Here is a 27,189-nt window from a genome sequence, read left to right on the forward strand (position 1 = left end):
ATCGAAAAAAACCGTTTCATTATCTTGATCGGAAATCTTATAAGTTTTATTTCGGAAAGGTTTCAATGAACGAATCTCCCGATGAATCATCCCCCCAAAGGAAAAGCGGGAAAAGGAGACGTAAAAATAACATTTCATTAGAAACAGCAACCTTAGAAGATATCACTTCAAATTTTGCCAATGTCATTCTTACTCCACGCACTGAACGTGTATTTCAAAAAGAAGGAATAACTCTAAACGATTTACGACCATTTGATGATGCAGAAATTACAAAAAAAGATCTCTCTTTATCTACAAATACAATTGATTTTAAACGTAAAAGAAGGGAGGCAAAACAAGAAGGTTTAAATTTTTATTTGTGAATAATCTTTTTTTTTCAATTTCATTTAAAAATTCAACTTGGATTGCCTTTGCTTAGAACTGTTTAATATGTTAAAGGAATCGTATGCTTCTGAAAGCAAGCGAAATGAATCTATTGAAGCATTGGAAAAAGCAAAAAGTCAAGCTGAAAGAATGATATCTCAAGTATGCAAAATGATATAGTTGTATTTTTATCCTAATACGATTAAATATATTAATCTTTCTAGGAAGAAGAAAGAGTTCGGGAACTTCGACTTAAAAAGAAAAGAGAAATTGAACTACAAGTTGAAAATGAAAAGAAGCGAGAAGATGAAAACCAACGTAAAATACGAATGATGGAAGAAAAAGAACAAATGAGAAAACAACAATTAAGCAAACATGCAATGGAGTTGCAAAGGAAAATGCAAGAAGCAAAAGAACGTGCTGAAGAAAAAAAGAAACAAGTCATGGAACAGCAAGCAAAGCATCTTGAAGAAAAAGAACGAACTCTAAAGCAAAGAGAACGTGAATTGGAAGAAAGGCAACGACAGCTTGAAGAAGAGAGAAGAGAGAAAGAGAGGCTCAAAAGGCAGCAAGAACAAGAAAGAGCAAGACAAAGAGAAGAAATTGTTATGAAAATGAAGAGAGAGACAGAAAAAACGAGAGCAGAATTGATTGCCAGGCAAGAAGAAGATGAAAGAAGACGAAAAGAGCTTGCAATGCAGCGCCAACGCGAGATGTTGGAGAAGCAAGAGATAGAAAAAGAGCAGAAGCTGGAGAAACAAGAGTATCTCGAACGGATGAAGCGAAAGGAAGAGTTTAGGAAACAGGAGACAAAGAGACGGATTGAGGAAGAAGAGAAGATGCGAAAAGAGATTGTGCAAAGGAAAGAAGTGCTATTGCAGATGCGGCGAGATGCAGAGATTCAGGAAGAAAGAGAGAAGAAGGCGCTGAAAGAGGCGATGATACAGTACCAGAAGACGGGAGTGTGGAAGCCGCCCAAATGGCTGGCTGAGATGAGCGAAACAGGAACAAGCTCCTCTTCTGCTTCGCGTGCTGGTCGGTCGCGCTCTTCGCTCGGTGTGCATTCTCATTCGCCAGCCGGCGGAGAGAAAAGGACTCGCTCGCGGCTGTCGTCGCAAACACCTACTCCCTCACACACACGCTCATCCACTTCATCTGCTTCTCCGGCTGATGCTTCTTCTCCTTCCTCCTCTTCTCTTCCCTCTGACATGTCTCTTCCTCCGCTGGATGGCGTTCGAAAGTCGCCAAAACCTGCTTCTCTTTCGCCGACTTCACCCAAAAAGCGCAAACAGCCAACAACTTTTCCGAAAGAAGGCAAAGACTCTTTGCAATCTCCATCCGAAAAGGTGCAAAGGTCGAAAGCGCTAAGCGCAGAAAATGCTCCATCAACTGCATTTTATTCATATGTTCCTTCTCCATCATCGCCTCCAAGCACCGTTCTGACGCCTGTCAGATACCACGGTGCACCTTTTGATAAGCCAGAAGCACAAAAGCCAGCAAATGACTCTCCTTCATCGTCAAATTCGCTTCCTGATTCTTCGTTTTTGACTTGCTCGCCTCAAAATGATGCTCCCGTTCCCACGACAAACTCGGAACATTCTTTGGAAGGAGAACAAGAAGATGTTTAAGAAATAGTGAAACTTTCATTGTTTTGTCTGCTTTCTTCTCTTCTGTTTTTGCTATGAGGAAGAGATGTGTTTAAATTTTAGTCTATTCGTTTTATTTTTTTTATTGTAAAATTGTTTAATGTGGAAAATATTTGTTGTTTCAATTTATTTTTGGAATAAATTCGATTGAATTGTTTATCATTTTCAAATTTGAAAAATTAGCAATTTTTGACTGATATAAGCATATCAATACAGATTTGATAATTCTTCAATAAAACTTCATTCATCTTTGTTGCTTTCTTTGTATGAATGCAATCGAGTGAGTTTATGCACAGAAATGTATTGCTGTTCTTTCTTTGATTTTTATTTGAGTTCTTCTTTACTCTGGGTAATTGATTCTTTATATGTGTAACTCTTTATGAACATTCATTCAAATTGTTATTGTTCCAATTGAACTTTAATGTAATTGAGCTTTTTGATGCGTTTCATATCAAAATAAACTTGTTATATGTTTAACAACTAGAATGATAAGCAGTTGAGATGCAATTTTCAGTTGATTAAGAATCTTCTGAATCATCTTTCGAATATCGAGATTATCAATCACTAAAGTTTTTGATTTTACCATCTTTTGTTCAACATTTAGCTGCAATTCAAAGAAAAATAAAAATGAATATCCAAAGAATTGGGCAGAAATGCATCGTTATTTTCAAGCGTTATACGCGCGTAAGTACAAGAATTCTGTTTTCATTTTCATAAGACCAAATCTATTTCTTCTACATCGCAATTCTCAATGGAGTATTTTTCCCGTTATTGAATAAAAACTGCTTTTCCAAAAGGCCAAATAGTTTTAAAGCAAATTATGTGTCAAAAAAGAAGCACGCCAAAGTCATCATAAACGGTTGTTATCGAAGCATTAAGATATGAAATTGCAACAAAGAAAAATCAACTGATAAATTGATGAATAATGCTAATAAAAGATATTACTTATTTCAGAATGATAGTTTCATTTATCGATTATCATTCAAATAAAAAATATTTAAAAGACGAATATATTGAAGAGTGAATTCAAGTCGGGTCTAAAAGACTTGAATGACATCATAAGCACAATTCAAAAACGTAAATCAAATAAAAACTAACAAAAATCAAAAGCATTAACGTAACCGGTCGATCCCGCAAAAAAGTTGTGAAAACATGTTCTGGCATGAACATGAAAAGTTTGGAGCAACAGAAGCGACAAGACAACGAAAATGTTACAAAAGAAAAAATATAAAAAATAACTATACGTCAATAAGCATAATATATAACACTGAAGAACAAGGGCATTCAATCAAACAGTAAATAAAGAGAAGATGAAGAAAAGAACATTGAAAAAAAATTATAATCATTAACCACTAAAATATTTTCTCATTTCTTCTCTTTATCTTTCTTTCACTGTTTGTCTGATGATTTCAATTTATGCTCATTGATAACGCTTTCTCACAAATAAAACCAAAAGTGGTAATGGAAAAGAAAAAGAATCAAATGTGAATTTTTCACATTCTTCTCTTTTCTTTACCATTATGTTAATGCCTTTTTTGTTCATCCATTCTTTTATTTACTCGACAGTCACTGACTTTGCCAGGTTTCTTGGTCTGTCTGGGTTCAAACCTTTGGCCACAGCCACTTTGTAAGCAATGAGCTGCAAGGGCACCACCATCAGCATTGGCGACATGGCCTCAGAAATATGCGGGACACGCACAACATAGTCGCTCAGATGGAGCACTCTGTCAACATCGTCTGGGTCATTTGACAGGGCAGCGTATGCAAGCGAAGGGGTGGGAGGATTGGAGATGCTGGTTGGGGTGGTCGAGGCAGAGGGGATGGACGAGGAGGACGAAGACGCATCAAGAGTTGTCGATGAGGGGGAAGTCGAAAGAATAGAAGTCATCGAAGCAGATGCTGCGGGTGTGCGAATGTCGAGAGTAACATCCACATTGGCCAGATGCGAGGAAGATGAATGGAAAATAGGGGCAGATGGTGTTGGCGCTGCAATCTTTGAGAGAGAAGGAGAAGGAGAAGGACTTGGTGTGGGTGAAGGTGATGAACGAGGAAGTTGCGAAGAGACAGCATTTGCAGGTGGTGTTGAAAGCGAGCCGAAGAATGGAGAACTCGAAGGAGAAGCCAGGAAATCTGAAGAGAGCGAAGGTGACATGTTTTGCTTGACATTCACAGCAGACTTCATTTCAGGTGCGTCGGTGATGGTGATGATAGTTCCCTGTCGTGTCTTGATCTCCTCCATGTTGTTGAGCACTTTTGTGAACTGGGTCTCTTTGGAGGCGCCGAGGATGAAGAACACGGGCATCCCTTTCTCCACTAGAGCGATTGGGCCATGCTTCATCTCTCCAGCTGGATATCCCTCAGCGTGGATGTAGCTGATCTCCTTCATCTTCAGAGCTCCTTCAAGTGCAAGCGGATAATCCACACCGCGCCCCAAAAACAGAGCCGATTTCTTGTTCTTCACTGCCTCCACAATCGCGTCGATGGCTGTCATTGTGGATGTCGACGACAGAATACGTTGGATCCCGTCGGGTACTCTGCGCAGCTCCTGCTGAATTCGAAGAGAGTACTCCTCGTTCTGCGCAAGAAATGCACTCAACAGCACCATAGCGCACACCTGGCACGAGAACGCCTTCGTCGATGCCACACCAATCTCTGCACCGGCATGCAAATACATCCCTTGACCTGCTATTCTGGCAATCTGCGATCCGACCACATTCACAATACCTGCCAGCTGTGCCCCTTGTTTCTTTGCGAGAAGCAGAGCCTCGCGCGTGTCTGCCGTCTCACCAGATTGTGATACAGCTATCACCAGATCATTTTTGTTGCACAGGCAGCGTCGATATATAAACTCCGAGGCATATTCACAATCAACTGGTATTCCAGCAAATTGCTCAATCAGATGTCTTCCAACAAGAGATGCGTAGTACGATGTCCCGCAAGCTAGAAACACAATTTTTCGCAACGACTCTGGAACCGAAACATGAATTGACGTAATGTTGTCGATTTTTCCTGCAAAAGTCTGTTGAACTGCAGTTGGCTGCTGATAAATCTCTTTCAGCATATAATGTGGGAAATCGCCAATCTCATACTCTGCTGGTTCAAAAGGAATACGTACAATACGTGCTGCTGATTCTTCTGAAGTTAAAGGAGTTGACATTTCAAAATTTTGGGCAAGTTTATACACGTGATGTTCGGTTTCCGATGCAACGCACACTTCATGATCATCCAAATGAATGACTTTTTCTGTGTGTTCCCGAAATGCTATGGGATCTGATGCAATAAATAATTCGTTTTCTCCAATTCCAATTGACATCGGAGATGATAATCTTGCAGCATACACTTTCTTCTCAGTCGAGTGAAGCACGCACACAGCATACGCTCCTGAATGTCATTTTTGTTGACAATAAAATCACGATTAATTGGAAATCAATAACAAAAACAACTTCAATATTTCTTGAATTGCAAATTTGCAAACCAACGATTTTTGAAAGCATTAATACAAAAGTACTTAATGTATCCAAATGATAGGTCTTGTGAAGATGTTCGAGCAATATCGCAATAACTTCTACGTCATTTTGGCTTTCAAATTTGTAACCTTCTTTTTTCATGAATGAAGTTAACTCTGTGCTGTTTTCAATAATACCGTTCAATACAACAGCCCAATTTCCATCATTGCTGATAAATGGATGAGTGTTTTCAGTTGTGGGAAGTCCCATAGTTGGCCATCTTGTGTGTCCGATGCCCAAGCAAAAAGATTCAGGATGAGCAAGAATTGAGTCGGAGTATTGCTCTTTCAACAATTTCTCCAAAGCGGCAACCGTTCCTGCTGTTTTTGCCAAAATAATTTTCTCCTCATCTTTCTTGATCATTGCGACTCCAGCTCCATCATACCCTCGATACTTGAAAATACATCAAATATTTAAATGAACATTTAAATGAAGCCATAAACATATTAAATATAAAAAAGTTCAATACTTCCAGTCTATGCAGTCCTTGTATGATTGTTATAAGTACTGGACGCCCACCAATATATGCAAATATCCCGCACATCTGCCTGTTATTTGATCGAGTAAATTTGATCTAGCCATTATTAGCATCAGATTAATTGAACTGAAAATAAAAATGGGAGAGAAAACGAACTCAATTAAAATGATAGATAATACTGATATCATCCAGTCGTTTTTGGATGAAATCAATGTTGAAAACCGTAATACATCTCCTAATTCTTGGGTGTTTGTAAGTAATTTGAATGGAGTTGATATATTCCACAAAACATTTGATAAACATATTGGAATCTTGGGAGAAGCGTTTTTACCAGATGTTAATCCCTCAACATTTTTCAGTTTGAATTTTGTGTTTTGAAGCATTTTTTTGGGAATGTTATAAAAACTAAATGTTTTTATTTTTAATTTTTTTTTAGATTTTCTTAGAAAAGCTGGAAATAGAGTTAGTTTTGATAAATCTTGTGTTGATAGCAATGACGTTGATAAACTAACACCAGAAAGTGATGTCATAAGATATTATTTTAAGTTGTGGCCAGCTGCACCCCGTGATGTTGTTGTAAAGGTTAATATTTATTTATTTATTTATTTTTATTGAAAATAATTTAAATGGATTCAGCGTTGTTGGAAAGAGTTAAAAAATAAATCTTTCATTCTTGCTGAAACATCTATCACTCATTCAGAGTATTTTCTTTTTCGATTGTTTTGTTTTTGAAAGAGTTAATTTATTCTTAACGTAATTACAAAATTAAACAGAACACCTGAAGTTCCAACTTATTTGCGTTCTGATGTTGCAATTGCTGGATACTTACTTAGCAGACATCGCATTCCAAAGGGAAAATCATCAATTGATACATCATCTATTTCTGAAGATGTTAAAGGAAAGGTTGAAAGTGATTTTGCGCAAAGCTCTTCAACAACTCCGACTTCTCCTGTGCCTTCGATTTCTCCATCTATGCTTTCATCAACACTTACAAGCGCAGCAATTGGAACTGAGGAAGAAGTTGAAGATTATGAGAATTATATATATGGTACAAAATACACTTATCTAGTTGTAGTTGATCCAATGGCATGGGTACCTGAAACAGTATTAAGAAAATGGAGTTTGGAATATCCACAAATTTTGAAGGCTGCTGCGGAAGAAATGAAGAGTAGGGGAAGATAATCAAGTTTGCAAATATATTTTCGGAAAACAAAAAACCTCTTTAAAACAACAACTATATTAATGCATTAAAAATTTTCTAAATTGCGCTTTTTTAGAACTTTGCTTCTTTTGTTTAAAGTTATCCCAAACGTGTTTCCATTTTTGTAATTGTGCTTTTTTAAGTTATTTACTCCAAAATTGCAAAATTGCATTTCACTTGTTATTCACTTCACTTTATGTTTGTCTTTTTTGAAATTATTTTTGGTTGAGATCAATTTTTATGTTTGTATTTTTGTTGATTTTTTTCATAATTTTAAAATAATAAAATAAAATAAAATAAAGTTTACGTTTTGAAGATTTAGCGGCTGTTGTTATCTCGGTAAAGGATCATTTCACATTGATGCCTTCGAGATTATTGATTGGAAATGTTAGTCTGATTAGATGCTGCTTTCAACTATATCAATTTGTTTTGTGCCTTACTTGCGTTACACAAATTTCAAAAGTGTTATTTATGGACTTGTCCAGCAGCGCAAAAATTATTATTTCAGTTTTTTCTTGTATGAAATTATTTTTGTGTATTTTTTACATTTTTTAATTCTCTTTGTAATGATTATTTTCGATCACGCAAATTCAATTATGAATATTTTGTAAACAATAAGTGATAATTATGATTATTGAATTTTTTACTGTGTTCATTACGCATTTTAGCACGGTTTTGGCATTTGTTTCTCTTATTCTTCATATTGCCGGCTCAATATGGTTGACATTCATTTATCTGGAAAATAGATCTGGAACAGAATTTTGGATATGCTTGCTTATTGGAAGGTATTTTTATCGATTAGAAACATCTCTTTATCTTTTTTTTCAAGTCTTCTACCTTTTCTTTTAGATATTCTTTGGATCATCTTCGCTGTACATTGTACCAAAAAGAACAAAATATCTTGAAATAGCATTAATTTTCATTAAGTGTTTTTCCGAAACGTCTATTAGCATTCAATTTTCACATGTATTTGAATAAATTAATTTGTATATTTGCATATCTCGACGTTCGGCGTTCAATTCGCAAAATGAATGTTTCATTTTATAAAAGTGTGGTTTTGACAGAAAATCTGAAATCTGTCAAAAGTTCTTGAATGTTACAAGCTCTTATTTTTTTTTTTTTTTTAGAATGAGAAAATGCAATTTCCAAATTTCATTTTAAAGAATGTGAAACAATTTTTTTATTCCGTGGAAAATAATTGCATGTGAATTTTATAATTTTTTAATTCAGTTTTTGCAAAAATAAAAAGAACAAACTTTTGAAATAAATAAACTTTTTGGAAAGAAGTTTTAACAAATTATTGAATTAAATTAAAATAAATTAATAAATTAAGTTAAGTTAAAAAATAAAACGTGGAAATAAGTGTAGATTTCATAATAATATTTATGTGTAATTTGGTTGATGTTTCAATTTCTGTGCGAATTGAAACGATGATTTTCAACTTTCTCATCAAGAAGAAATATTTCTTTCTTCAAGTCGTCTTATCGGACAGATTGAATGAATGGAGCTGCTCTGATATGTCTCTCCATGGCATTTTCCATTCCTCTATTCCTATTAAAACGTGGTGGCATATGCAAAGTTCTCTGAAGCGGGGGAGCTCTTGGAATAGTAACAGAATTCAGAAGAGGTGGTGCTCTTGGAACAGAAATAGAATTTAGAAGCGGGGGAGCTCTTGGAATAGTAACAGAATTCGGAAGCGGAGGTGCTGGCGGAATGTATGGTATTTCAAAAATAGATTGATTTTTTGGATTGGCAGAAACATAACTCTGTGCAATTCTTACAGGGCGATGATTGGAAATGTTGTCATCTATCTCTACAACAGGCACTTGATACTGGAGAAGATCGTTAGGGAGAGGAGGAGGTGTTGGTACGAACTCATTCACAACACCGCTGAATGATCCATCTTCACTTCTCAAAGTTGTTCGAAAATTCCTTTGCTTCTTTCTGGAATTTTTATTGATTGCCAAACAATATTCCATTTTTAATGTTATCAATTTTTCGATTCGAAAAAAAAAGAATAGAATAAAAATTAATAAAGTCAAACGGTCTTCTGGAACGGCTAACTCTTCGCGTGCTTTTGATTCCCTCCAGCATCTCCACATGTTCTAAAACATGTTTTTCGTATCTTTTTTCACTGTGTGTATTCTTTAAGTTCTCGAATGGATCCTCTGTCTCCAGTTCCATGCTTGGCAATAACTGGCGCAATCTATATGCGTCAGTGAAATAAAACATGGAAACACCCATTGCAGCTATTTTCACTTCAGCATTTTTTGAGGTTAAAAATGGAACCAGCGCCCTGCGGATCTGCTCCTTGTATAATTCAATAGAAGCTTGTGGCAATGAAGACAGCTGCTCAGATGTGAGCAAGGCGAGAAGGGCACGAGAGATGTTAATTGCGCATTCCTGATGGAAGCATTTCATTGCGTCTTGCTCAAAAACTCGTCTCGTCGAATACGAAGTTGAGGTTGACGAAGAAGATGAAGTTGATGATGTAAAAGAAGATGATTCTGAAGATGATAATGAAGTTGAATTTTGTTCAATGTTTTTCACAAAATTTATCAAATCATTTATGCAAAGTTCAATAAACCCTTTCATTTTCCTTTCAGCTTTTAGGATATCAAAAGTGGCTAAATTATCGTTCAAAGAATTTCTAACTTCTTTTTCAGTTTGTATGAATGTTTGTTCCTCATTTTCCATGGTCGATACATCTTCTATAAATGAGGAAGAAGAAAGAAGAGAAACAATAGAATCGGTGGCATTTCGCACAACAATGTTATTCGTGCTCTTGATAAAATACAAACGTTCCAAACGTACCAAATGAATAACATTTCATTTGACAAAATAAACTTAAATCAAAAGATGAAGAACAAATAAGCAAACATTTACAAATTTAAACAGTAAAGATATTGCTTCATCACTGATGTTATGATTTTGATTCGCTGAGAAACAGCTGGATAATAGCGACAAAAGTTTTAATGCCTCTCTCTTGTTTTATAAAAAAATTATAAAAAAATAAAATCTGAATTTAAAGAAACAGTACTGTAATGCAATCATTTATTTTTTGTTCAATCACTTTTTCAAGAATGGATATAATTCCTATTTGCATCAAAATCTCAGAAACAGCAGAATCTATCAAATTGTTAGCTTTCTCGAAAATAAAAGCAGTGTAACACCTTCAATCACATAATGTGATAAACGCTTTATTGAGTTCATAATTGAAAGAGGATCGTTTCCTTGTAACATATTAATCAATTTATCAATTGAATAATTCTAAATACATCTTGAAACTTTGTTCTAACAAAATTCAAAAATATTTTATACTTCTTTTATTTCATAATCAGAATGATACGGAACATATATTTCATGTTCAAAGTAATCTGAATCGCACATTGAAAACAAGCTTCACAATAATTAAAAATATTTCTTAAGGTTAGTTGATCTGACGTTTTGGGTTTTTTTCAAATGGCATATTCATCTCATTCTTCCCATGGTTTTTCAATCACTGATCCCTCAAACTTATATGATGATGACGTCTCATGGGCATCATCAAAAAAGCGTTTTGATTATCTTCATGACGACGAGAAACCGCAAATTAGAGGCGGCGATATATTTGATGATGACAATTTTCGTACATTGCCTCGAAAAAGTCATAATCCAGTTGAATCTGATTTGCCATCAAAAAGAGATTCAATTCAGTTATCAAAATCCGCCAAACTCCCCTTGGTTGAAACAACTCAAAATGAAACACGAATTGAGTCAGTTGCTACAAAAGAGAAAATGATTATTCCTTCATTTAAAAAAGATGGAACTCCTTTAACAGACAAAGAGCGTAGGAAATATGCTAAACAACTTGAACGATGGGAAAAGTGGAAAGAGCAGCATGAAAGGTTCGAAAGGCTAAAATATGCAGAAGAAGAAAAGGCTGGGATTTCTGTTATCAAAACTACAGATGCAGATGTGTCGTTGAAGGAAAAACAACTTTTTATTGAAAGCATGGAACAAAAAAAGAAAGAAAAAAAATTAAAAAAGAAGGAGAAAAAGGAGAAAAAGGAAAAGAAAGAAAAAAAGGAAAAAAAGAAAGACAAAAAAGAAAAAAAGGAAAAGAAAGACAAATTGCTTATGGAAGAAGGAATTGTTAAAGTTGATAATGAAGACGAAAGAAAATCGAAAGAACTATTGCCTTCTTCCACTGTTACAGTTTCAGATGGCAGCCAAAAAAAAGATGAAGGTACAAAGCAAGATGATGACAGTGACAGCAGTTCTGACATAACATCATACAGCGATTTAAGCCTTGGAGATGATTTTTTTGCAAGCCTGAAAAGTCAAAAAAAATAATTGCAAAATACAAAATGCCCGATTGTGAAAAAGGAATGCAATAAATTCAACATTTTTGTGCAAAGCTTTCGATAATGAATATTCATTGAATTTTTATTTCTGAATCATTTCGTGTCTTATGTTTGGTATTAGAGAAACTTGTGATTATATTTACAGTCTAATTATTTGAAATTTTTTGAAATTTTTTAGGATTTATATTTTTCTAATTATATTTCTGTAAAAAATTAAGTTTTTGATTTTTCTTGTTATTTTCGTTTATGTTTTTGTTGTTGTCGGAGTAATGCTGATGTTTGTCTGTTTGATCGTTTGATGTGCTACCAACTGGAACGTTTTGTTTATGAAATGAAAAAATATACTCTTCTGTCTTCCAAATACATTTTGAAAAAGAATTTAATTTTGTGTTTTTGATTCAATGCTGAAAACACCATGAAATCATGCTTTATAGAAGTTTTATTTGAATTCGCAAATGCTTTTTTTTTCCTTTCACTTCATTGTTTTTTCTCTTGCATAAAAAACATTCAATGTTTCTTATTACATACTCCAATAATTGTCTCAAACAATCTGCCGCTCCAATCAAATTCGTACAATTCAAATATTCACAAGAAAACAATGTCAATCGCCTCGCATTCCAATTCCGAGCAGCACTCCTCAAATAATGTTTGATCTCTCATCTCCTGCAGCTCCTGCCTGAAGACTCGCGCCTAATCCAAAACTCGTCAGAATCCCGCAATATATTCGCATCTCTCGCTGCTTCAGGGGCTTTCTCAATGCAACCCATTGCTTCTTCTCAATAGCAGCATCTTCCCCATTTTGAGAGGCATTTCCCCTTCAACAAGAAGGTTTTCGATTCCGTCACTGAAGTCTATCTTTGCCATAATCGGTCCATCTAACTCAATTGAGGCCAACATACAAGAAGCAACAAAACGAGCTTCATTTTCGTTGAACAGATCTATGCTGAACACTCGCCCGATTGCACTCAAAATGAATCGCTTTTCCAACAACAAAGAAGCTCGCCATGACAAAATTGACCTTCCTGCCTGAAACGTTCCATCTATCCGCATTCCTTCTCCGATTACCATCCAAAAATAAATAAATAAATAAATAAATAAATAAATAAATTTAAAAAAAATAAAATTTTAATATTTATTATTAAAACAATTGCATTTTTAACCTCTTCGAGTCACACACATAAAAAAACAATATTGAAGCACTATCATTTTCTATCCCCCATTTTTGAATTAATTGATTTATTTATTTCTTTAAAACGAATATTTTGAAAAAAATGGACCATAATTAATTTACACTTTTGAATCTTGCTTATTTATGAAAGAAAAGGGTTTGCATGCTCATTCGAATGGATGGGCTGCATTTTTTAGCATAAGTGGTGGATTTTCTTTCGGATTTGCAAATGGAATAATATCTGGGATTCTTGGAGGTAATAAAAAATAAAAAATTTTTATTATTCAAAGTTTTTTTTATTAAAGAAACAAGATGGAAAGACTGTTCCGCAATTGAACTAAGCTTTTTAGCAACTTCTATCGTATACGGGCTTGCAGTCGGGTCTGCTTTGTTGAAGCAACTTTAGTTTATATTTATTGTTGTAAGCTCATTATTTTGTGGTTATTTTACTGACAAGTTTGGAAGAAAAAAGATAGCCGCTTTATCTTCATTGCTGTCGTTTGTTTTTGCAGTAGTCATGGCGTTTGTTCCGAATGTTTGGGGAATTACTGCTTTACGAATTGTTCAAGGCATATTTGTTGGGTGTATCAGCAATGTTGCCCCAATTTGCACGACTGAATTTTCAACAGAAAAGCTTCGTGGACGTTTGGTCTCTCTTTATCAAGTTAGTGTTGTTATCGGAATCATGATATCGTATGGATTAAACATTCCTTTTGATTTTGTAAACGATGGTTGGAGATATGAATTTGCATTTACTGGAATTGGACCGCTGATTATGTGCATTGGATCATTTATAGCACCTGAAAGTCCAGTTTGGCTGGAAAAAAATCAACGTTCAGTGATAAGATCACAAAATTCTGAAGATAGAGATGCTAATGACTCTGCGAATCGTATTGTAGACACGGGAAGCAAACCATCTGACGCACTAATTGAAGCAAGTGGCCAACATCACTACTCAACCTTTTCACCGACTGCCTCACCTGCAATTCCATATTCACCAAATCTTGATAATTCATTTTCGACTTCTCAGCTTCTTGACTCACATCGTACATCAGAATCAGATTCTCCTTCTGCCGAGTCATCAACGATCTCAAATGAAGCTCCACAATCTTCTTCAACGAACAACTCCTATTCAACATCATTGCATGCTCAAAAAGAAGAAATCGTTGAACAGAATGAACTACCAAATGGTGAAAATTCTTCTCCAACTTTTAATAATGAAAACAATAAAATTGAAATAGTTGCTTCTTCTTCTGGTGTCATTATTCAGGGAAACTCCATTTCATTCAAACCCATTTCAACAGAAACAGCCGAAAATGTTGCTAATAATTCTGATTCAAATAAAAAAAGTGAAGATCCGATGAATAATGCCCATCTTGCACAAGACAACGTTTATTCTTCAGAAATTTCTGACTCCTCACGAACGTGTTCATTTCTTACCAAACTATTGCGTAATCCACGATCTTTTATTGTGGCTGTTGTTTTTTCAATGTGCCTACAGCTGACGGGCGCGAACGTCATCGCTTCATACACACCTCTTATCTTAGCTGCAGCTGGTGTGGAGACAAGACTGCAATCACTTCTTTTCACTCTTGCAATCTCCGCTTGGAACTCGCTATCCGTTCTGCTTTCGCTGCTATTTGTGGATTCTGTTGGAAGAAAGCCTCTTTTAATGATGGGTTCAGGCGCAGCATCTGTTGGTCTTTTGATAATGGTACTAGCGTTTCTGTTGCAAACTTCTTCAACTGCACACATTGTAATGTCGATTGTTGCAATTGTTATATTTTTGTTGGGTTTCCAAGGAGGGATAGGCCCAACGTATTACGTTGTGGTCAATGAAATATTTCCAGCTTCGATTGCTGGAAAAGCCGTTTCAATGTCAATGGTGATAAATTGGATCTGCAACATTATAATTGTACAATTATATTTGCCCTTGAGTCAAGCAATTGGTGAAGGTTTGGATTTTATGTGATTTGATCAGAAATGAGCTATACATTTGTGATTATTGCACACTTTTTAATGATAAATATTTCCATTTTTGTATTATAATTGTCATGTTTATCATTCTTCATTCTTATTATTTATTCATTTTTGTTTTCCACTTTAAATGGCCTTCAGGATATGTTTTCTTGATAATTTGCATCATCTGCGTTCTCTTCTTTTTATTCGTTTTATTTGTTGTTCGGGAGACTAAAGGAAAAGTTCGACCAGTTGATATAGAAACAGAAATGGATGGAAAACATTTAAATGATGAAAGCCGCAAGCTTGATGAAGAAAACATTATAAACGAAGAGAAAAAGAATCACTCAGAAAAAATGGTAGCGCAACCAGTTATGAAAAGTTATTAAATTTTTAGTTGTTGGAGTGTTTTTTGAAAAGAAATTTTAATGAAAAGAGCAACAGATTTTTTTTATTTAAATGTGGAAAATAGATATTCAAATTTTTTTTCTTCTGTTTTTAAATGGATATCTTTATTTTATATGTAATTTAATTTTCATTAACATTTTTCCATATTTCTAATTGATATATTTGAAAAGAATCCTCTCATAAATTATAGAGTCGCAAATTCAAAGTTTTTCTTTCAAACAATCAATCCACAATACACTTCATTTTTTCTTTTTATTTTTTGTTTGAAAAAAAGAAAAGAAAAGAAAATTCAGATTAAAAGTTGGAATTTATAACTTTGAAAATATCCACTTTTATAACCTCAACAGTAAAGAGAACATTTTTAAAGGCAAAACAAAGAAAAGAATCAAATATTATGAATTCCAATCTGTAAGCACAAAAATGCTGAAATCAACTTCAAACGCCATCCAAAACGAATTCACTTTAAGATTACATGCAAAGAATGTCCAATTATTATTCCACTCATTAATTACAAAATTCATATGCGAAAAGTGCATTTTGGCAAAATGGCATTGTTATTATTTCTAAAATGTTCTTGTAATCAGTTAATGAAAAAAAACCCAAAAAAATTTCGGAATGAAGCATACAAAATCCAAAATCTACAAAAAATGAAAAAACATATTGTTTCAATTTGAATGTAGAGAAACTTATGTATTTCAATTTTGAATACATAATATTGATAAATTAAAATTACGATTTAATCTTCCAGAAAAAATAATTTTGAAAAAACAATATAGTATCAAAAGATCAAACAAATTTGAGTTAAACAACAACCGTATTTGATTTTTGTGTGTATTCTTTAATCCTTCTTTTCATTGATACAAAGACAAGGTTCTTTAGTCATTTGTAACAAAACACGGGAAGCAACAAATCCCTCGATGAATGTTCCAACTCTTGATTCAACAACAGTATGCTCTTCATCCGAAAGGCGATTCAAACGCTCCGTGACTTGATCGTCCAATGTCAGAAGGATTGTGTGTGTTTCTTCTCCTTCTTCAATTTGGCAATGCGTTTTTGGATTATCGTTTTCGGGAAGGTCGCCTGAATAAATATCAAACATGAAAGATTTTTAAATAGAATGTTAAAGTTAATTTTCAATTCCAAATGAGTTGTTGAGGAACTAAAATCCTTTTCATATAATACTAATAGAACGAATAAGCGTACAATAAAAGAGTTGAAAGCACGAAAAAACAGATATTTCATCACCTTTTTCATTCAAATTCCAAAAAAAAATCATATATCCATTTCCTAATGACAAATATACCATCAATGTATAATGTTACCATCAACATTCGTGTTGGAGATGTTGCTGGATTTGGTACTCGTAACTTTGAAATTCTCCCCATCGACTGAAGATCTTTTGCACTGGTATCTTCAGCAACAAAAGGAACAGAGGAGGATGAAGTTGACGACGATGATTCGTCATGAAATTTACTTTCCTCTTTCACACTAATTGCTGGAAGCTTTGCAGTGTAACCTGTTTCTTCCTGAAAATAAAATTATTAGTAATATAAATCTATATTTTGTCTCAAACCCACAATTCTCTTATCGCAGATGACTCCGGAGTTTCATCGGATCCTACAAGCCCAGAAGGGAATTCAATAGTATTAGAATTACCTTTAAAGAAAATTGTTAAAAAATAAGCTTTAAAACAAATTTGAATATTGCATGCAAGGTGCTCTATATTGCTTGACAAGAATTAACTGAGGATCTTTATCTTTTTTAATAAGAAGAGGAATAATTTCAACTGCTTGGACTTTATCATTACATCCAATTCGACGAATCATTTCCCATGTCATTTTCTTTCCCGATTTATCCTCAAAATGTGTCTGGCCAAATTCAATCCATTTTCCAGTTCCAATTGGTTCAAATGTTTGCTTATACATCCTTATAAGATAACAGCATTTTTTATTAGAAGTATCTCAATTTGTAACAAATAAAAGATTTCAATGAATCAAATACCTTGAAAAAAAGTTCACACAAAAAGTCAAAGAAAATGTTATGGGTTATAAATTAAAAAATTGTAACTTATTTAAAGACAAATTCTAACTTAAATTAAAATGCGTCTTCTCGAACTTTATCAAAAATTGAAGAGCGCTGTGATGAAAAGGCATCTGGAGAAGCTTTTACTCTTGTTGAATGACGAGCAGACTTCAACAAAGGAGAAGGAGCAGGTGAAGAAATAACTGGAAGCGGAGATGAAGGGGATGCAAAAGGTACATTGAACACAGTTGATGAAAACGATGATTGAAAAGGCAAGGAATTCGCAGACGAAGAAAGAAGGGGTGACGTATGAATTTGGTTAGATTTTGGAATTGAAGCATGTGGAGGAGATGAATGATGAGTGGAGAATGTGACAGAGTATTGTGGGTGTGTCTGTGAGGCAGAGGGAGTGGCACTTGAAAGAGAAGCATGTTTCGAATGAGAACGCCCAGCGATTGCAGATAATGAACGCATAAAGTCCTGAGAGGGAGAAGATGTTGCTGAAGATGATGTGAAAAAAAAAGCACAAAAAATTGAAAAGTGAACAATTTGAAATAAGAATATAAATCGAATAAATTTATTAAGATTTGCAAAAAGGAATAAAATTAAATAGAAAATGTTATGCAACAAATAAAATTTCAGTTTAAAAAACAAGCAAGAAAATGATGATTTTATTGGTATAATAAACATAAAATGAAAATAAGCATACATTCAACATTCTGTCTAAAATATGAAGAAGATTGTCTATTTGGTGTATTGATTGTTTGGGAAGAGCTGTGTGAAGAAGGGCGGTGCGGTGGGATGTGTGCAGCGCGAGGAGGAGAATGAAGACGAGGGGAAAGAGGTGGCTTAAGCGGTGATGTTGGGACAATAAACGAGGAAGAAGAAGATGATGATGATGAGTGAGACTGTGTTGAAGGAAATACTTTGATGATTGGGGGCGAATGAGGAGGCGAATTGATGGTGATTGAGAAAGAAGGCTGTGGAAGACGTGCTGTTTGTGAAGAAGATGATGTTGAGGGACGCAGTGGCGAATGGGCTGAATGAGAGTTTTTGGGTGTTATTGGCTTTTTTGTTGTTTGAGATAAATGCTTATGATGATGCCTATGTGAATGATGCTTTGAAGATGAAGAAAAAGAAGAAGAAGATGATGATGATGATGATGATGATGATGAACTTGATAAAGAAATGGATGATGATAAAGAAGAGATAGAATAACTGGAATCTTCCTTATATTCATCATCCTTTCTATTCTTCTTTTTCCCATGGGAACTTCTTTTTCCTAATTTTGAATGTTTTGAGTGTTTTGAATGAGCAGAACGTGACTCTTTCTCATTTTGAGATGGATGGCCCTTTTTTTCTTTATGTCCTGTTTTTCTTCTCCTCCTTTCTTCTCCTTTTAATTCTCTTGTTTTTGATCTTCTTTTATGCGAAGAAGAAGCTTTGAAAGGTGTAAAATTTGAGTCTGTTGAATCTGTTGAAGATGTTGAAGATGTTGATTCATCAATTGAAATGCTTTCTGTCAGTTCATTTAAATATTTTTCGTCTTTTTCTGTTTTTGATTGTGGAAGGTGGTGATGAACTCTGCGGCGAATGCTCCGAATTGATAAAGGTGTTCTCTGCATCAATTCTGAAAGCAGAGTTGCAGTCAAAGATGTGTTGGAAGAAGAAGAAGAAGCTGAAGAAGATGATGAAGATGAACAAGATGAAGATGATGACTGTTGAATTTGACTAGGAACATAATGAGTTGGAGTTGACACGCAACGAGCTGACATTTCTAAAGGTGTTGTTGAAATTGACGAAGTTGCGTAGTTCTGAAGAGTTCTTCCGTATGTGCGATTACTCGAAAGAGTTTGAAGATTTGTTGATGGAACAGTTGATGACAAAATTCGTGAAGGTGTTGAAAGCACCCCACGAGGCGGTAGAGGCGTCGAAAGAGAAGATTGATTGCGAACAAGCACTGGCTGCGGTGTGATATGTGCGCGAGTAACAGAAGAAGAGCCAAAATCAAACATTCGAAAAAGTGGCAGTTCGAGACATTGGCGTGCATCAATTCTCTGATCAGGATTGTAAACTATTGTCGAGCGAAGTACCTCACAGAATGGCTCTATGTATTGCATTGGAATCATAGATATTAGTGATCGTGTTTCTGAAGGAAAAAGAGAAGGTTTTGTGCACAAAAGATGTTGAGTCGGTGTTGCAGTTTCACCTCTATAAAACGGAAGCGAATGAAATAGTTCATCAGAAACATAACGAAAATCAGAGCGTATAGGATTTCCAAATCGTGAGAAAATTGCTTGTAGAAGTTCGCTGGTTGAACCGCCACTTATGGAGTCGTATCCAAGTGCAAATTCAAACAAAATTATTCCAAAAGCCCACATATCGTTTTGCTTTGTCAAAATAGGAGCAGAACGTTCCAATTCCAATTGAAGCAAAAGTTCAGGAGCATAATATTGTGAAGAAAGACATCCATCTGATGATAAATGTATTAGTCCTGAAAGTGAAACCAAAATCGTTTTTGGATGCAAATTCATTTGAACTTGCCCTTGTTGATGCTTTGAATTCAATATTTGAAGGACAAATCTCATCCATTTAACTAAATCTTCGAATACAATATAATTAGCTTGTTAAATAATAATAATTAATAAAAACAAAAATAACGCAGTAAAGTCCGTTATACTTTTTGTTGAAGCACGCAGTGCTTCCAGAGACACAAAGTCCATTTATTATAAATTTACAGAAGAAAATTAATCAAAAATAAATCAAAAAATATAAATAATTATTCTTAAATGTTTGAAAAAATAATATTTTAATGGTAACTGTGATCATCTTTTTTAACTCTTTTCGCTGCTTTTCCTTCAAGTGTTTGTTCTTTCTTTTCAGCAAAAACAATTTTATCCCAATCTGGATCTGCTCCTCTTTCCAATCCTTTTTGAGAATCGTACAATAAAAATGCTTCAAGTTTTCTTTTCTTTTTTTCTTTTTCTTTTTCCTCTTTCGCAAGAGCACGAACGCTGCTTCTCAGCAATCTTGACGTTGTCATCCCATTACTAATTGAAAATGGAAATTCGTCTTTTCCGTACGTACATGATACACGAGAATTTCTAGTTGTTGAACAATTGAGCGGTCTATTATCCAATGAAGAAGAATGAGGGCTATATCCTTCAACAGTATCACTTTTCTCATCTCTGGAGAAACTGTCAAGTTCATTTTCCTCGTAGAGTTCATCAAATTCCTCTTCATCTTCTCCCCAAACTTTTTTCTCAACTTCTTCTTCATCAACATATATCTTGTCATTTGCAAGCTGTCTCCATCGCTGGTTGTGCTTCGACGTCTCCTTTGGAGCAAGGCGATTGACAACTTCCTGATCTTTGTGCGACATCAAAAGACTGCGACGTGTAGGCGACATTTGCGACATTCTCATTCTGGATGAACCTAACCCACGAGATGAACGAGGCGTAGAATAAGTCGATGAAGATGAGATTAAAGGACGAAATGTTGAAGGAGATTGAAATTTCGTTGATGACCTCGATGGAGAATGAGGAGTCGACGATAAGAAGGAAGCAGGAGAAGGAGTGGGATGAGATGAGGTTGGTCTAAAAGGGGGGATGGACTTCTTAGGCAAAAGAGTCATTGAAGGTTCAGAAAGACGATTTCTATTATATCCTCTGTTATGACTATTGCTCCGACAAGAAGTCGGTACAACTGATGAATGACTCGCTAATTTAGATGCTCTATCTGTGTCGTATCCGCTTTCCGTTGTGTTGCTTAAGTCAAACAGTTCTGAATCATCTTCTTTTTCTTTGCCTCGAATTTTGTTATAAATATCTTGTGAATCTACTCGATTTAAATGAATGTCATCTCTTTTTGAGGGCATTTCTTGAACAGACTTAAGTTGAGTTCTTGTTTCGTGGATCTTCCCTTTTGAGGATGGAGCCTGAGAATTATCTTGTTGAGTATTTTGAAGTGGCTTGTTCAGATGAGAGGTGACGATTGAAGCTCGCTTCTGAATGTAATTGCGATGAAGTGTTGGTGAAAAACCTGAGTGAGGAAGAGAAGGGGAATTAGAATAAGATGTTGTTTGTCTGCCTACGTTAGAAGTGGAAAGGGGTTCTGAATCGAGGTAATTTGACTGAGGGCTAGCCATCATCTTTCGAGCGCTGGTTGATGGAGATGAAGAAGGAGATGAAGAAGGAGAAGACGAAGCTTTTGCTTGTAATGGATCGTGTGATTTCAACAATTTTGGAGAAGAGAAACTAAAAGAAATCTGAACCTCTTCTTTTGGAGTTTCCAAAGGGCTTTGGAATTCCATGGAGTTTTGACTGCTCCACCTCCCAAAAGTATTTTCATCTTGATCATTATCTTCGAAAAATTCAAGTTCATCTTCTGCTAATTTTTCGTTACTCTCTTTCATTGCAATTTGAGGTGTAGTATCTATGATTCTCTCTACACGCTTTGGATGTAATCGCTTCAATCCTGTAATTACAGGCAAAACATCATCTGAATCAGTTTGATATCCCCCAGAGTTTTTCTCAATAGACGCAATAGATGATTTTTCATCATCTTGCATTTCATTTTCCTGAATATCGTCTTTGTTACGAGATTGTTTCTTTGTGTGATTTATTATTAAATCAAGTTCAGACATTTGTTTTCTTAATTCCTTTATCATTTGGTCTTGCTTTGATAATACCGATTTTATATCGTTAGCACTTGTTTCTTTTGTATAAGTTTTCTGATTAATAATTTGCTTCGTTTGATATTTCTTTGAAGATTCATCAATGATTGAAGCAGGAATATAATAAGGAAATGGTCCTGAAGGAAGAGAAATTTCTGAACCAAAATTTTTGGATATATTATCATATTTAACTTTTCGATTACTATCAGATTTTCTTAATTGTTTTTCCAAGGGTGTCGTTGAAAAAGAGAAAAAAACTGTTTGACTATCTGTCATAATTCTTTCAAAATTCAATACAAATTATCAATATTAATATCTTAACAATTTTTTAAAAAATCACACACTATAATAATATATCTCAAATTTTTGCAATGTTATTCAGTAAATCTTCCTTTAAATAATTTTGTCAATAAAAGTGTGGAAAGATCAAATTTCTTAAAAATATCATGTTGAAATTTTTCTTTTTGTATAGAAAATAAATAAAGAGAAACTCATTCTGTAGGTCTTTCTTTGTTTTATTGTTTGATGAATGTTTTTTTTTTTTTTTTTTTTTTTTTTTTTTTTCCCATTTTATCAAAGAAATACAAAATCCGTTCAAATCATAAACACTTATTTAAGTTGTCTTATTTTTTCATCTTCAACAGTTTGAAAAACTGACCGTCTCTTTAGTCAGTGATAAAAAACATCAATGACATTAAATTTTTCTCACAAAAAATATAATAATGAATGCTTTTTAAATAAAAATTGGTTTTATCATTGGATTTATTTGAAATAAAATGTTTTTTTTGTCATTATGACATCGCATTTTGAGCAAAAAAATTATTGAATTTGTGTTTCGAAAAAATATTTTGTTTAAAGCTCAGGAAAAATAATGATAAGTGATAATCACAATGCATCTTTTTTCAAAAATAAATATCATCTTTGATTTGTCTCAGATGTTAAGTTTCATTATCCGAAATATAATATGTTACTTTTTTGAAAAGCAAATTAACGAATTGTTATCACTTGTTTTATTTGCAAACAGTTTTTGTTTTGTGTTTAATGATTTCAAAAAAATATTATTTCATCATTTCTGTGGAATGATCTTTTCCCAGTGAGAAATTATTTTGAAATAGATAGAAGCATTAAAATTTTCTAAGCAACACTTTCCTTATGGGGAAAAGTGATTATTTTTGAAATCTGTATGATTATTTTTCTAAGAATATTTTTTTTCATTCATTCTTTTCGATTGGAAATTTTTCTCTGAATGTTTGGAAATGAACAGTGAAAGTTGAACAGGCATAATTAACATATCATCGTCTTTATTTCAGTTCTTTCGTTCGTTTTTTAAACAGTCGTGATGAATTCAGCAATAAAATTCAAAATCTCTTCCCAATTGTCAATAACCTGGGTGATTTTTTTTGATACCATAAAAAAAGATCAAAAATCGAAAAAATTAAATCTTTTGTGGTATTTATTGATCAAAAAATTAAATTGATTTTTTTTACAGTATTTAGCTTTTTAAGCTGTGTTTTTTGTGTGTTTTATTATTATATTCAAAAAAACATACCTTTTTAATGTTTTGATTTAAAAGAATTTTTATGATCAAGTTTCATAAAAATGATACAGAAATGGGACAATGTTTTTGCAATTATGAAAAAGACTGAGATTTGTTCCAAACTTTTTCTGCAATCATAACATAAAAAATCTTTCATTCCCATGACAAATTATTGCAGAAAAATTCAAAAATTGAGAAAAATATTTGTTTAAGTTGAATGGAACAAAATTCATAAAGCAAAATATTTCGTCCCAAATAAATAAAGTTTAATCAACAAAACTCATCAAAAAGAAAAAAAAAGGATACTTAGCATGTTATACAAAGCTGATAAAAGGAAAAAAAAAATTTAAAGAACTTAAAAAAATGTAACAAATATGTGAATTTTTATTTTTCCGTAGAATAAGCAATGAGTTTTCCATTAATCTTGCTTTAGCCTCATCAAAATATTCCAGTATCCGCTGAACAACTCAACAGATCGGCAAACGAAAATTGTGTTATTCAGGAAACTGCAATTAATAAAAATAATTGACTCAACTCCTTTTCTTCTCTTTTTATTCTTCATTAAAAATACAATATTTATTTTTTTCTCGATTCACTACATCGTTTCCTGTCATTTCTGCTCGACATTTTTCAAAATCTCATTTTGTTAACTGCGTTCTTTTCCCAAGTTCCTGCTCTAGCAGCTCATGTGTCGAAATTATCATTGAATTCCCCTCAACCATCATTCGTTTTTTGTTTATGCCATTTCTTTCCCTCTTTCATCATCATCTTCCTCTTTTCTTGATCATCCTTTTCTTTCGTTTTTGCTTCCTCCTCATTTCACTCTCTCTCCATCATCTCTCTCATCTCTCCAGGTAGCAACAATTTCTTTTGCTTCACAAGCAACTCACTTTGATGATCAAAATTAATATCCTTCCGCTCTTCTTTCAAACCTTCTATTTTCTCTTTCTCTTCCTTCGGCTCACGGAATCAGCAGCAATTAAACAATGGCATGCCCAGTTCTTCCCTCCCTTGTGGAGTTTGACACGTTCTGAATACTCTATCTTTTCTCTTCTGAACCCTCTGCTCTCTCCCATGCTCGCTCTCAGAGTCGTTTGGCAGCACTTCATCGACTCCTCCTTTTTTTTAGACAAGTTCTGTTCAATTTGCTGTTCTGTGGCGTTATCAATCAGCAAGAATTCAGATTGTGGGATAAGTTGCAGCTTGGGAGAAGAAGAAGAGGAAGGGAATGAAGGAGAAGGAGCAAATGGTTGAGGAATTGAAATAACCCTCTTTCAAATACTGTTCTGAAAGAAGAAAATCATTCTTGTTGTTGAGGAGCGCGCTCAGTGACTCAGATATGGCAGTTCTTCTCTTCTCATTGGATCATGTTCCACTGTGGCTGCTTTGCGCTGCCTTTTGAAGGAGCGTGGAGATGCAAATATTTTTCAGGCTGTGGGTGGAGCATGTAATGGTGGGATCAGTGTCGCATTGAATTAGAACTGAGGCAATCAATGGAATCTGCAGCAAATGTGAGTACAGGAAAGAACGCAGTCGAGACAAAGTGGGAGAATGACCTTGCGTGCGAAGAGAAGACGGACATGAACACCATTCTTCTTCTTCTTCTTCTTCATTTCTTTTGTGATACTCTCCTTTTCTTCATCCCCTTCATCATCATCCTCCTTCGTATCTTCTCTTGTTCCTCTTTTTCCCAACAGGTGCATACAGATTAAGCAAAGCACCATCAGTTATTATTTTCGCTTTGTCAGTCGCTGTTGGTGAAGCCATCACACCAAAAAGATTCGACCCAACGCACCAGCTCAGCAAACGACGCAGCAGCTCTTCCTTCGTGACTGTTGGTTCGTTGTTCGCTTCATTATCCTTCTCGTTTCTCTTCTCATTCTCCTTCTTCGTCAATCCCTCTTCCTTCAGCAAGCACCTCGATAATTTCCGAAGCGTTGTTCCGCACAATCGCCTGTGGCGAGTACATCAGCTCGACCAACTTGTTAAACTGCGCCTTGTCTTGCGAGCTGGCAAACAGCTTGAACGACTTGCTGGAAAGCGAGAGAAGGATGGAAGAGGACTTACCGCTGTATTCAGCGTGCGGCGAGTGCAGCAGGCGGTGGATGGGCTGGAGAATGCCGTGGCGCAGGAACACAGAGTGGAACACGGCACCGTTGGTGATGAACTTGTTGGTCACACGAAGAGAAGAAGAGACAAGAGGATTCCATCGGAAACAAAATGTGAATATATTTGTGTATTTGTGAATAATGAAACGAACGAGCGAAAAAGGGGGTGTAAAAAGGAAGAAAGAAAATATTGTGAAAAATAATTCTATAATTAGTTTCTGGCAAACCCCATGAATCTGATTAATTGCTTTGCAACAGCACCATTCAGCAAATAATCTTAACTGTTTTGCAAGAAAATTGTAAAATAATAGATATTATTCCACCATCATAACTAATCACCATTTGAGAGTGAACAAAAAAATTTAGATAAAGATAAATATTTGAAAAGCAAAATACAGATTAACAAAAATAAATGAAACAATAAATGAAACATATTTTATTTTTCAGAAAAATGCAAATATTCCATACAATTCTGGTTCGCCATGTGGGTCATTGCGTTTAGTCCCCTCAGCCTGCGGATGTCGTCGAAGCCGTAGACCATTAACTATTCAACAGGAAAGGCACAGCGCAGCGAAGGTGGAACGTCCATCGACAGAAAAGCGCTACAAGCAACACTGGTACATAGATCAATCACATTCTGCAGCTTCACTTTGAACGAACGCCCTTAGCTGTGCTTGATGAACGGCAGGGTTGGGGAGGAGAAGGAGGAGGAGGAGGAAGAAGAAGAAGAAAAAAAGAAGAAGAAAAAGAAGAAGAATTAAATGGAGAAAGAAAAGAAGAAGAATTAGAAGAAGGTGAGGAAGAGGAACAGGACGATCTGTTTGAAGACAGAGGAATCTGCGGGATCTGGATAGAGCCAGATATTCCATCTCTGGCCGTTGAAAGAGAAATGTCTGTCTTGTCTTGCCCAGCCAAAGAGCTGCCCATGCAATCAGAGCGAGGATGTGCAGATGGTAAGGGAGGAGAGCATGCTGCATAAGAGAGTGGTAACTCAGCAGGAATTTGTGCTGGAAAGCGGGGATCGTTGGGTATATGTGTTTCCTGCTGCTTCCCCAGCGACTCAATAAACCGCCTCTCTCGCTCTGCAATGGGGATTGCTGGCGCCTCTGGTCCGATCGGTTTCAAAAAAACTGATGACGCAGCATGTCGAGCACCAACAAGTTTAAAGAAGCCAGAAAGAACACGCCCAACAAATGATTGAAGCCTGTGTTGATGAAGTGAAAAGAATGTTGTTTGCCAAGCACCGAAGAAATACAGAAAATAGCAACAGAAATAACAAACGAGTTGACAAAAATATCAGTTAAAATAAAATGACAAAAATGCAAACCACTCCAAGTTTTCTCTATCCACGGGGTAATTATCATAAGTCCCAAGAAATAGTTTGAAGCGTCCTTCCAATTCAGAACAAAACGAAGGAGCACATGCTTTCAAATTCACCTGGACACAACAGTACAAATGGCAAGGGCACATAAAAACACAAAATAATAGTCAAAATGGAAGTCCTTAAAAACATTTTTTAAAAAAAATTCTCATCACACATGCAATAACTCCAATTGATGGCTCAGAAAACGAATGTTGTAATCCGAATGGCTCTCCGAAAAATGATTCGTGAGCGTCATCGAAACAGACTCTCATATTCCAATAACTTTCATGATCCGCAGAAGAAAGACAAGATAATCTGCAATTGGTTCGATTCTATGATCCATCAGGAAGTGAGAGGATCTTCGCCTTCTTCACATTCATCTTCGTTGAAGAAGAAGCAATTGAAAAAT

General features: G+C 34.9%; 10 protein-coding genes across 10 annotated transcripts; 4 read left to right on the top strand and 6 right to left on the bottom strand.

Moving 5' to 3' along the window:
- The first annotated feature begins 41 nt into the window (after positions 1-41).
- MONOS_4524 (uncharacterized protein) lies at positions 42-2,509 on the top strand. Its single transcript, XM_067874604.1, has 3 exons — positions 42-342; positions 419-525; positions 588-2,509. Exons 1-3 carry the CDS (start codon positions 66-68, stop codon positions 1,989-1,991), a joined length of 1,788 nt encoding a protein of 595 aa, XP_067719123.1. The 5' UTR covers positions 42-65; the 3' UTR covers positions 1,992-2,509.
- A 286-nt stretch (positions 2,510-2,795) lies between these two features.
- Positions 2,796-6,091, bottom strand: MONOS_4525 (Glutamine-fructose-6-phosphate transaminase). Its single transcript, XM_067874605.1, has 3 exons — positions 5,985-6,091; positions 5,485-5,908; positions 2,796-5,390 (listed from the first exon to the last, which is right to left on the bottom strand). Exons 1-3 carry the CDS (start codon positions 6,057-6,059, stop codon positions 3,565-3,567), a joined length of 2,325 nt encoding a protein of 774 aa, XP_067719124.1. The 5' UTR covers positions 6,060-6,091; the 3' UTR covers positions 2,796-3,564.
- Positions 6,092-6,131: 40 nt separating this feature from the next.
- MONOS_4526 (putative StAR-related lipid transfer protein 10) lies at positions 6,132-7,496 on the top strand (the record flags this gene model as incomplete). The annotated part of the gene is made up of 4 exons (XM_067874606.1): positions 6,132-6,351; positions 6,430-6,575; positions 6,630-6,694; positions 6,767-7,496. The coding sequence occupies 4 exons, from the start codon at positions 6,132-6,134 to the stop codon at positions 7,173-7,175; spliced, it is 840 nt and encodes a 279-aa protein (XP_067719125.1). The 3' UTR covers positions 7,176-7,496.
- A 977-nt stretch (positions 7,497-8,473) lies between these two features.
- Positions 8,474-10,620, bottom strand: MONOS_4527 (uncharacterized protein). Its single transcript, XM_067874607.1, has 6 exons — positions 10,516-10,620; positions 10,368-10,464; positions 10,235-10,323; positions 10,075-10,179; positions 9,239-9,978; positions 8,474-9,138 (listed from the first exon to the last, which is right to left on the bottom strand). Exons 1-6 carry the CDS (start codon positions 10,582-10,584, stop codon positions 8,676-8,678), a joined length of 1,563 nt encoding a protein of 520 aa, XP_067719126.1. The 5' UTR covers positions 10,585-10,620; the 3' UTR covers positions 8,474-8,675.
- Positions 10,621-10,626: 6 nt separating this feature from the next.
- MONOS_4528 (uncharacterized protein) lies at positions 10,627-12,065 on the top strand. Its single transcript, XM_067874608.1, has one exon. The coding sequence runs from the start codon at positions 10,657-10,659 to the stop codon at positions 11,527-11,529; it is 873 nt and encodes a 290-aa protein (XP_067719127.1). The 5' UTR covers positions 10,627-10,656; the 3' UTR covers positions 11,530-12,065.
- A 942-nt stretch (positions 12,066-13,007) lies between these two features.
- MONOS_4529 (putative Sugar Porter (SP) Family MFS Transporter) lies at positions 13,008-14,680 on the top strand (the record flags this gene model as incomplete). The annotated part of the gene is made up of 1 exon (XM_067874609.1): positions 13,008-14,680. The coding sequence occupies exon 1, from the start codon at positions 13,226-13,228 to the stop codon at positions 14,678-14,680; it is 1,455 nt and encodes a 484-aa protein (XP_067719128.1). The 5' UTR covers positions 13,008-13,225.
- A 645-nt stretch (positions 14,681-15,325) lies between these two features.
- On the bottom strand, positions 15,326-17,000 carry MONOS_4530 (ADP-ribose diphosphatase; the record flags this gene model as incomplete). The annotated part of the gene is made up of 4 exons (XM_067874611.1): positions 15,326-16,155; positions 16,379-16,601; positions 16,649-16,731; positions 16,787-17,000. The coding sequence occupies 4 exons, from the start codon at positions 16,998-17,000 to the stop codon at positions 15,914-15,916; spliced, it is 762 nt and encodes a 253-aa protein (XP_067719129.1). The 3' UTR covers positions 15,326-15,913.
- A 169-nt stretch (positions 17,001-17,169) lies between these two features.
- Positions 17,170-19,820, bottom strand: MONOS_18339 (uncharacterized protein; the record flags this gene model as incomplete). Its single annotated transcript, XM_067871350.1, has 4 exons — positions 17,170-17,597; positions 17,807-18,136; positions 18,830-19,720; positions 19,778-19,820. 4 exons carry the CDS (start codon positions 19,818-19,820, stop codon positions 17,170-17,172), a joined length of 1,692 nt encoding a protein of 563 aa, XP_067719130.1.
- An 86-nt stretch (positions 19,821-19,906) lies between these two features.
- Positions 19,907-21,742, bottom strand: MONOS_4531 (uncharacterized protein; the record flags this gene model as incomplete). Its single annotated transcript, XM_067874612.1, has 1 exon — positions 19,907-21,742. One exon carries the CDS (start codon positions 21,740-21,742, stop codon positions 19,907-19,909), a length of 1,836 nt encoding a protein of 611 aa, XP_067719131.1.
- A 3,443-nt stretch (positions 21,743-25,185) lies between these two features.
- On the bottom strand, positions 25,186-26,887 carry MONOS_4532 (uncharacterized protein; the record flags this gene model as incomplete). Its single annotated transcript, XM_067874613.1, has 4 exons — positions 25,186-25,476; positions 25,645-25,693; positions 26,247-26,621; positions 26,745-26,887. 4 exons carry the CDS (start codon positions 26,885-26,887, stop codon positions 25,186-25,188), a joined length of 858 nt encoding a protein of 285 aa, XP_067719132.1.
- Between the last annotated feature and the right edge of the window lie 302 nt (positions 26,888-27,189).

This window comes from Monocercomonoides exilis (assembly GCF_001643675.1).
Source record: "Monocercomonoides exilis strain PA203 chromosome Unknown scaffold66-335014, whole genome shotgun sequence".
Classification (NCBI taxonomy): domain Eukaryota; phylum Preaxostyla; order Oxymonadida; family Polymastigidae; genus Monocercomonoides; species Monocercomonoides exilis.

Coding starts and splice junctions, on each gene's coding strand:
- MONOS_4524 (XM_067874604.1), top strand. CDS start 66: ATGAACGAATCTCCCGATGAATCATCCCCCCAAAGGAAAAGCGGGAAA. Junction 343..418: donor AAGGGAGGCAAAACAAGAAG/GTTTAAATTTTT, acceptor GCCTTTGCTTAG/AACTGTTTAATATGTTAAAG. Junction 526..587: donor CTGAAAGAATGATATCTCAA/GTATGCAAAATG, acceptor TAATCTTTCTAG/GAAGAAGAAAGAGTTCGGGA.
- MONOS_4525 (XM_067874605.1), bottom strand. CDS start 6,059: ATGTGCGGGATATTTGCATATATTGGTGGGCGTCCAGTACTTATAACA. Junction 5,909..5,984: donor AAGGACTGCATAGACTGGAA/GTATTGAACTTT, acceptor TGTATTTTCAAG/TATCGAGGGTATGATGGAGC. Junction 5,391..5,484: donor AATGCTTTCAAAAATCGTTG/GTTTGCAAATTT, acceptor AATGACATTCAG/GAGCGTATGCTGTGTGCGTG.
- MONOS_4528 (XM_067874608.1), top strand. CDS start 10,657: ATGGCATATTCATCTCATTCTTCCCATGGTTTTTCAATCACTGATCCC.
- MONOS_4527 (XM_067874607.1), bottom strand. CDS start 10,584: ATGTGCGATTCAGATTACTTTGAACATGAAATATATGTTCCGTATCAT. Junction 10,180..10,234: donor AAATAAATGATTGCATTACA/GTACTGTTTCTT, acceptor TTATAAAACAAG/AGAGAGGCATTAAAACTTTT. Junction 9,979..10,074: donor TACTGTTTAAATTTGTAAAT/GTTTGCTTATTT, acceptor TATTTTATCAAG/AGCACGAATAACATTGTTGT.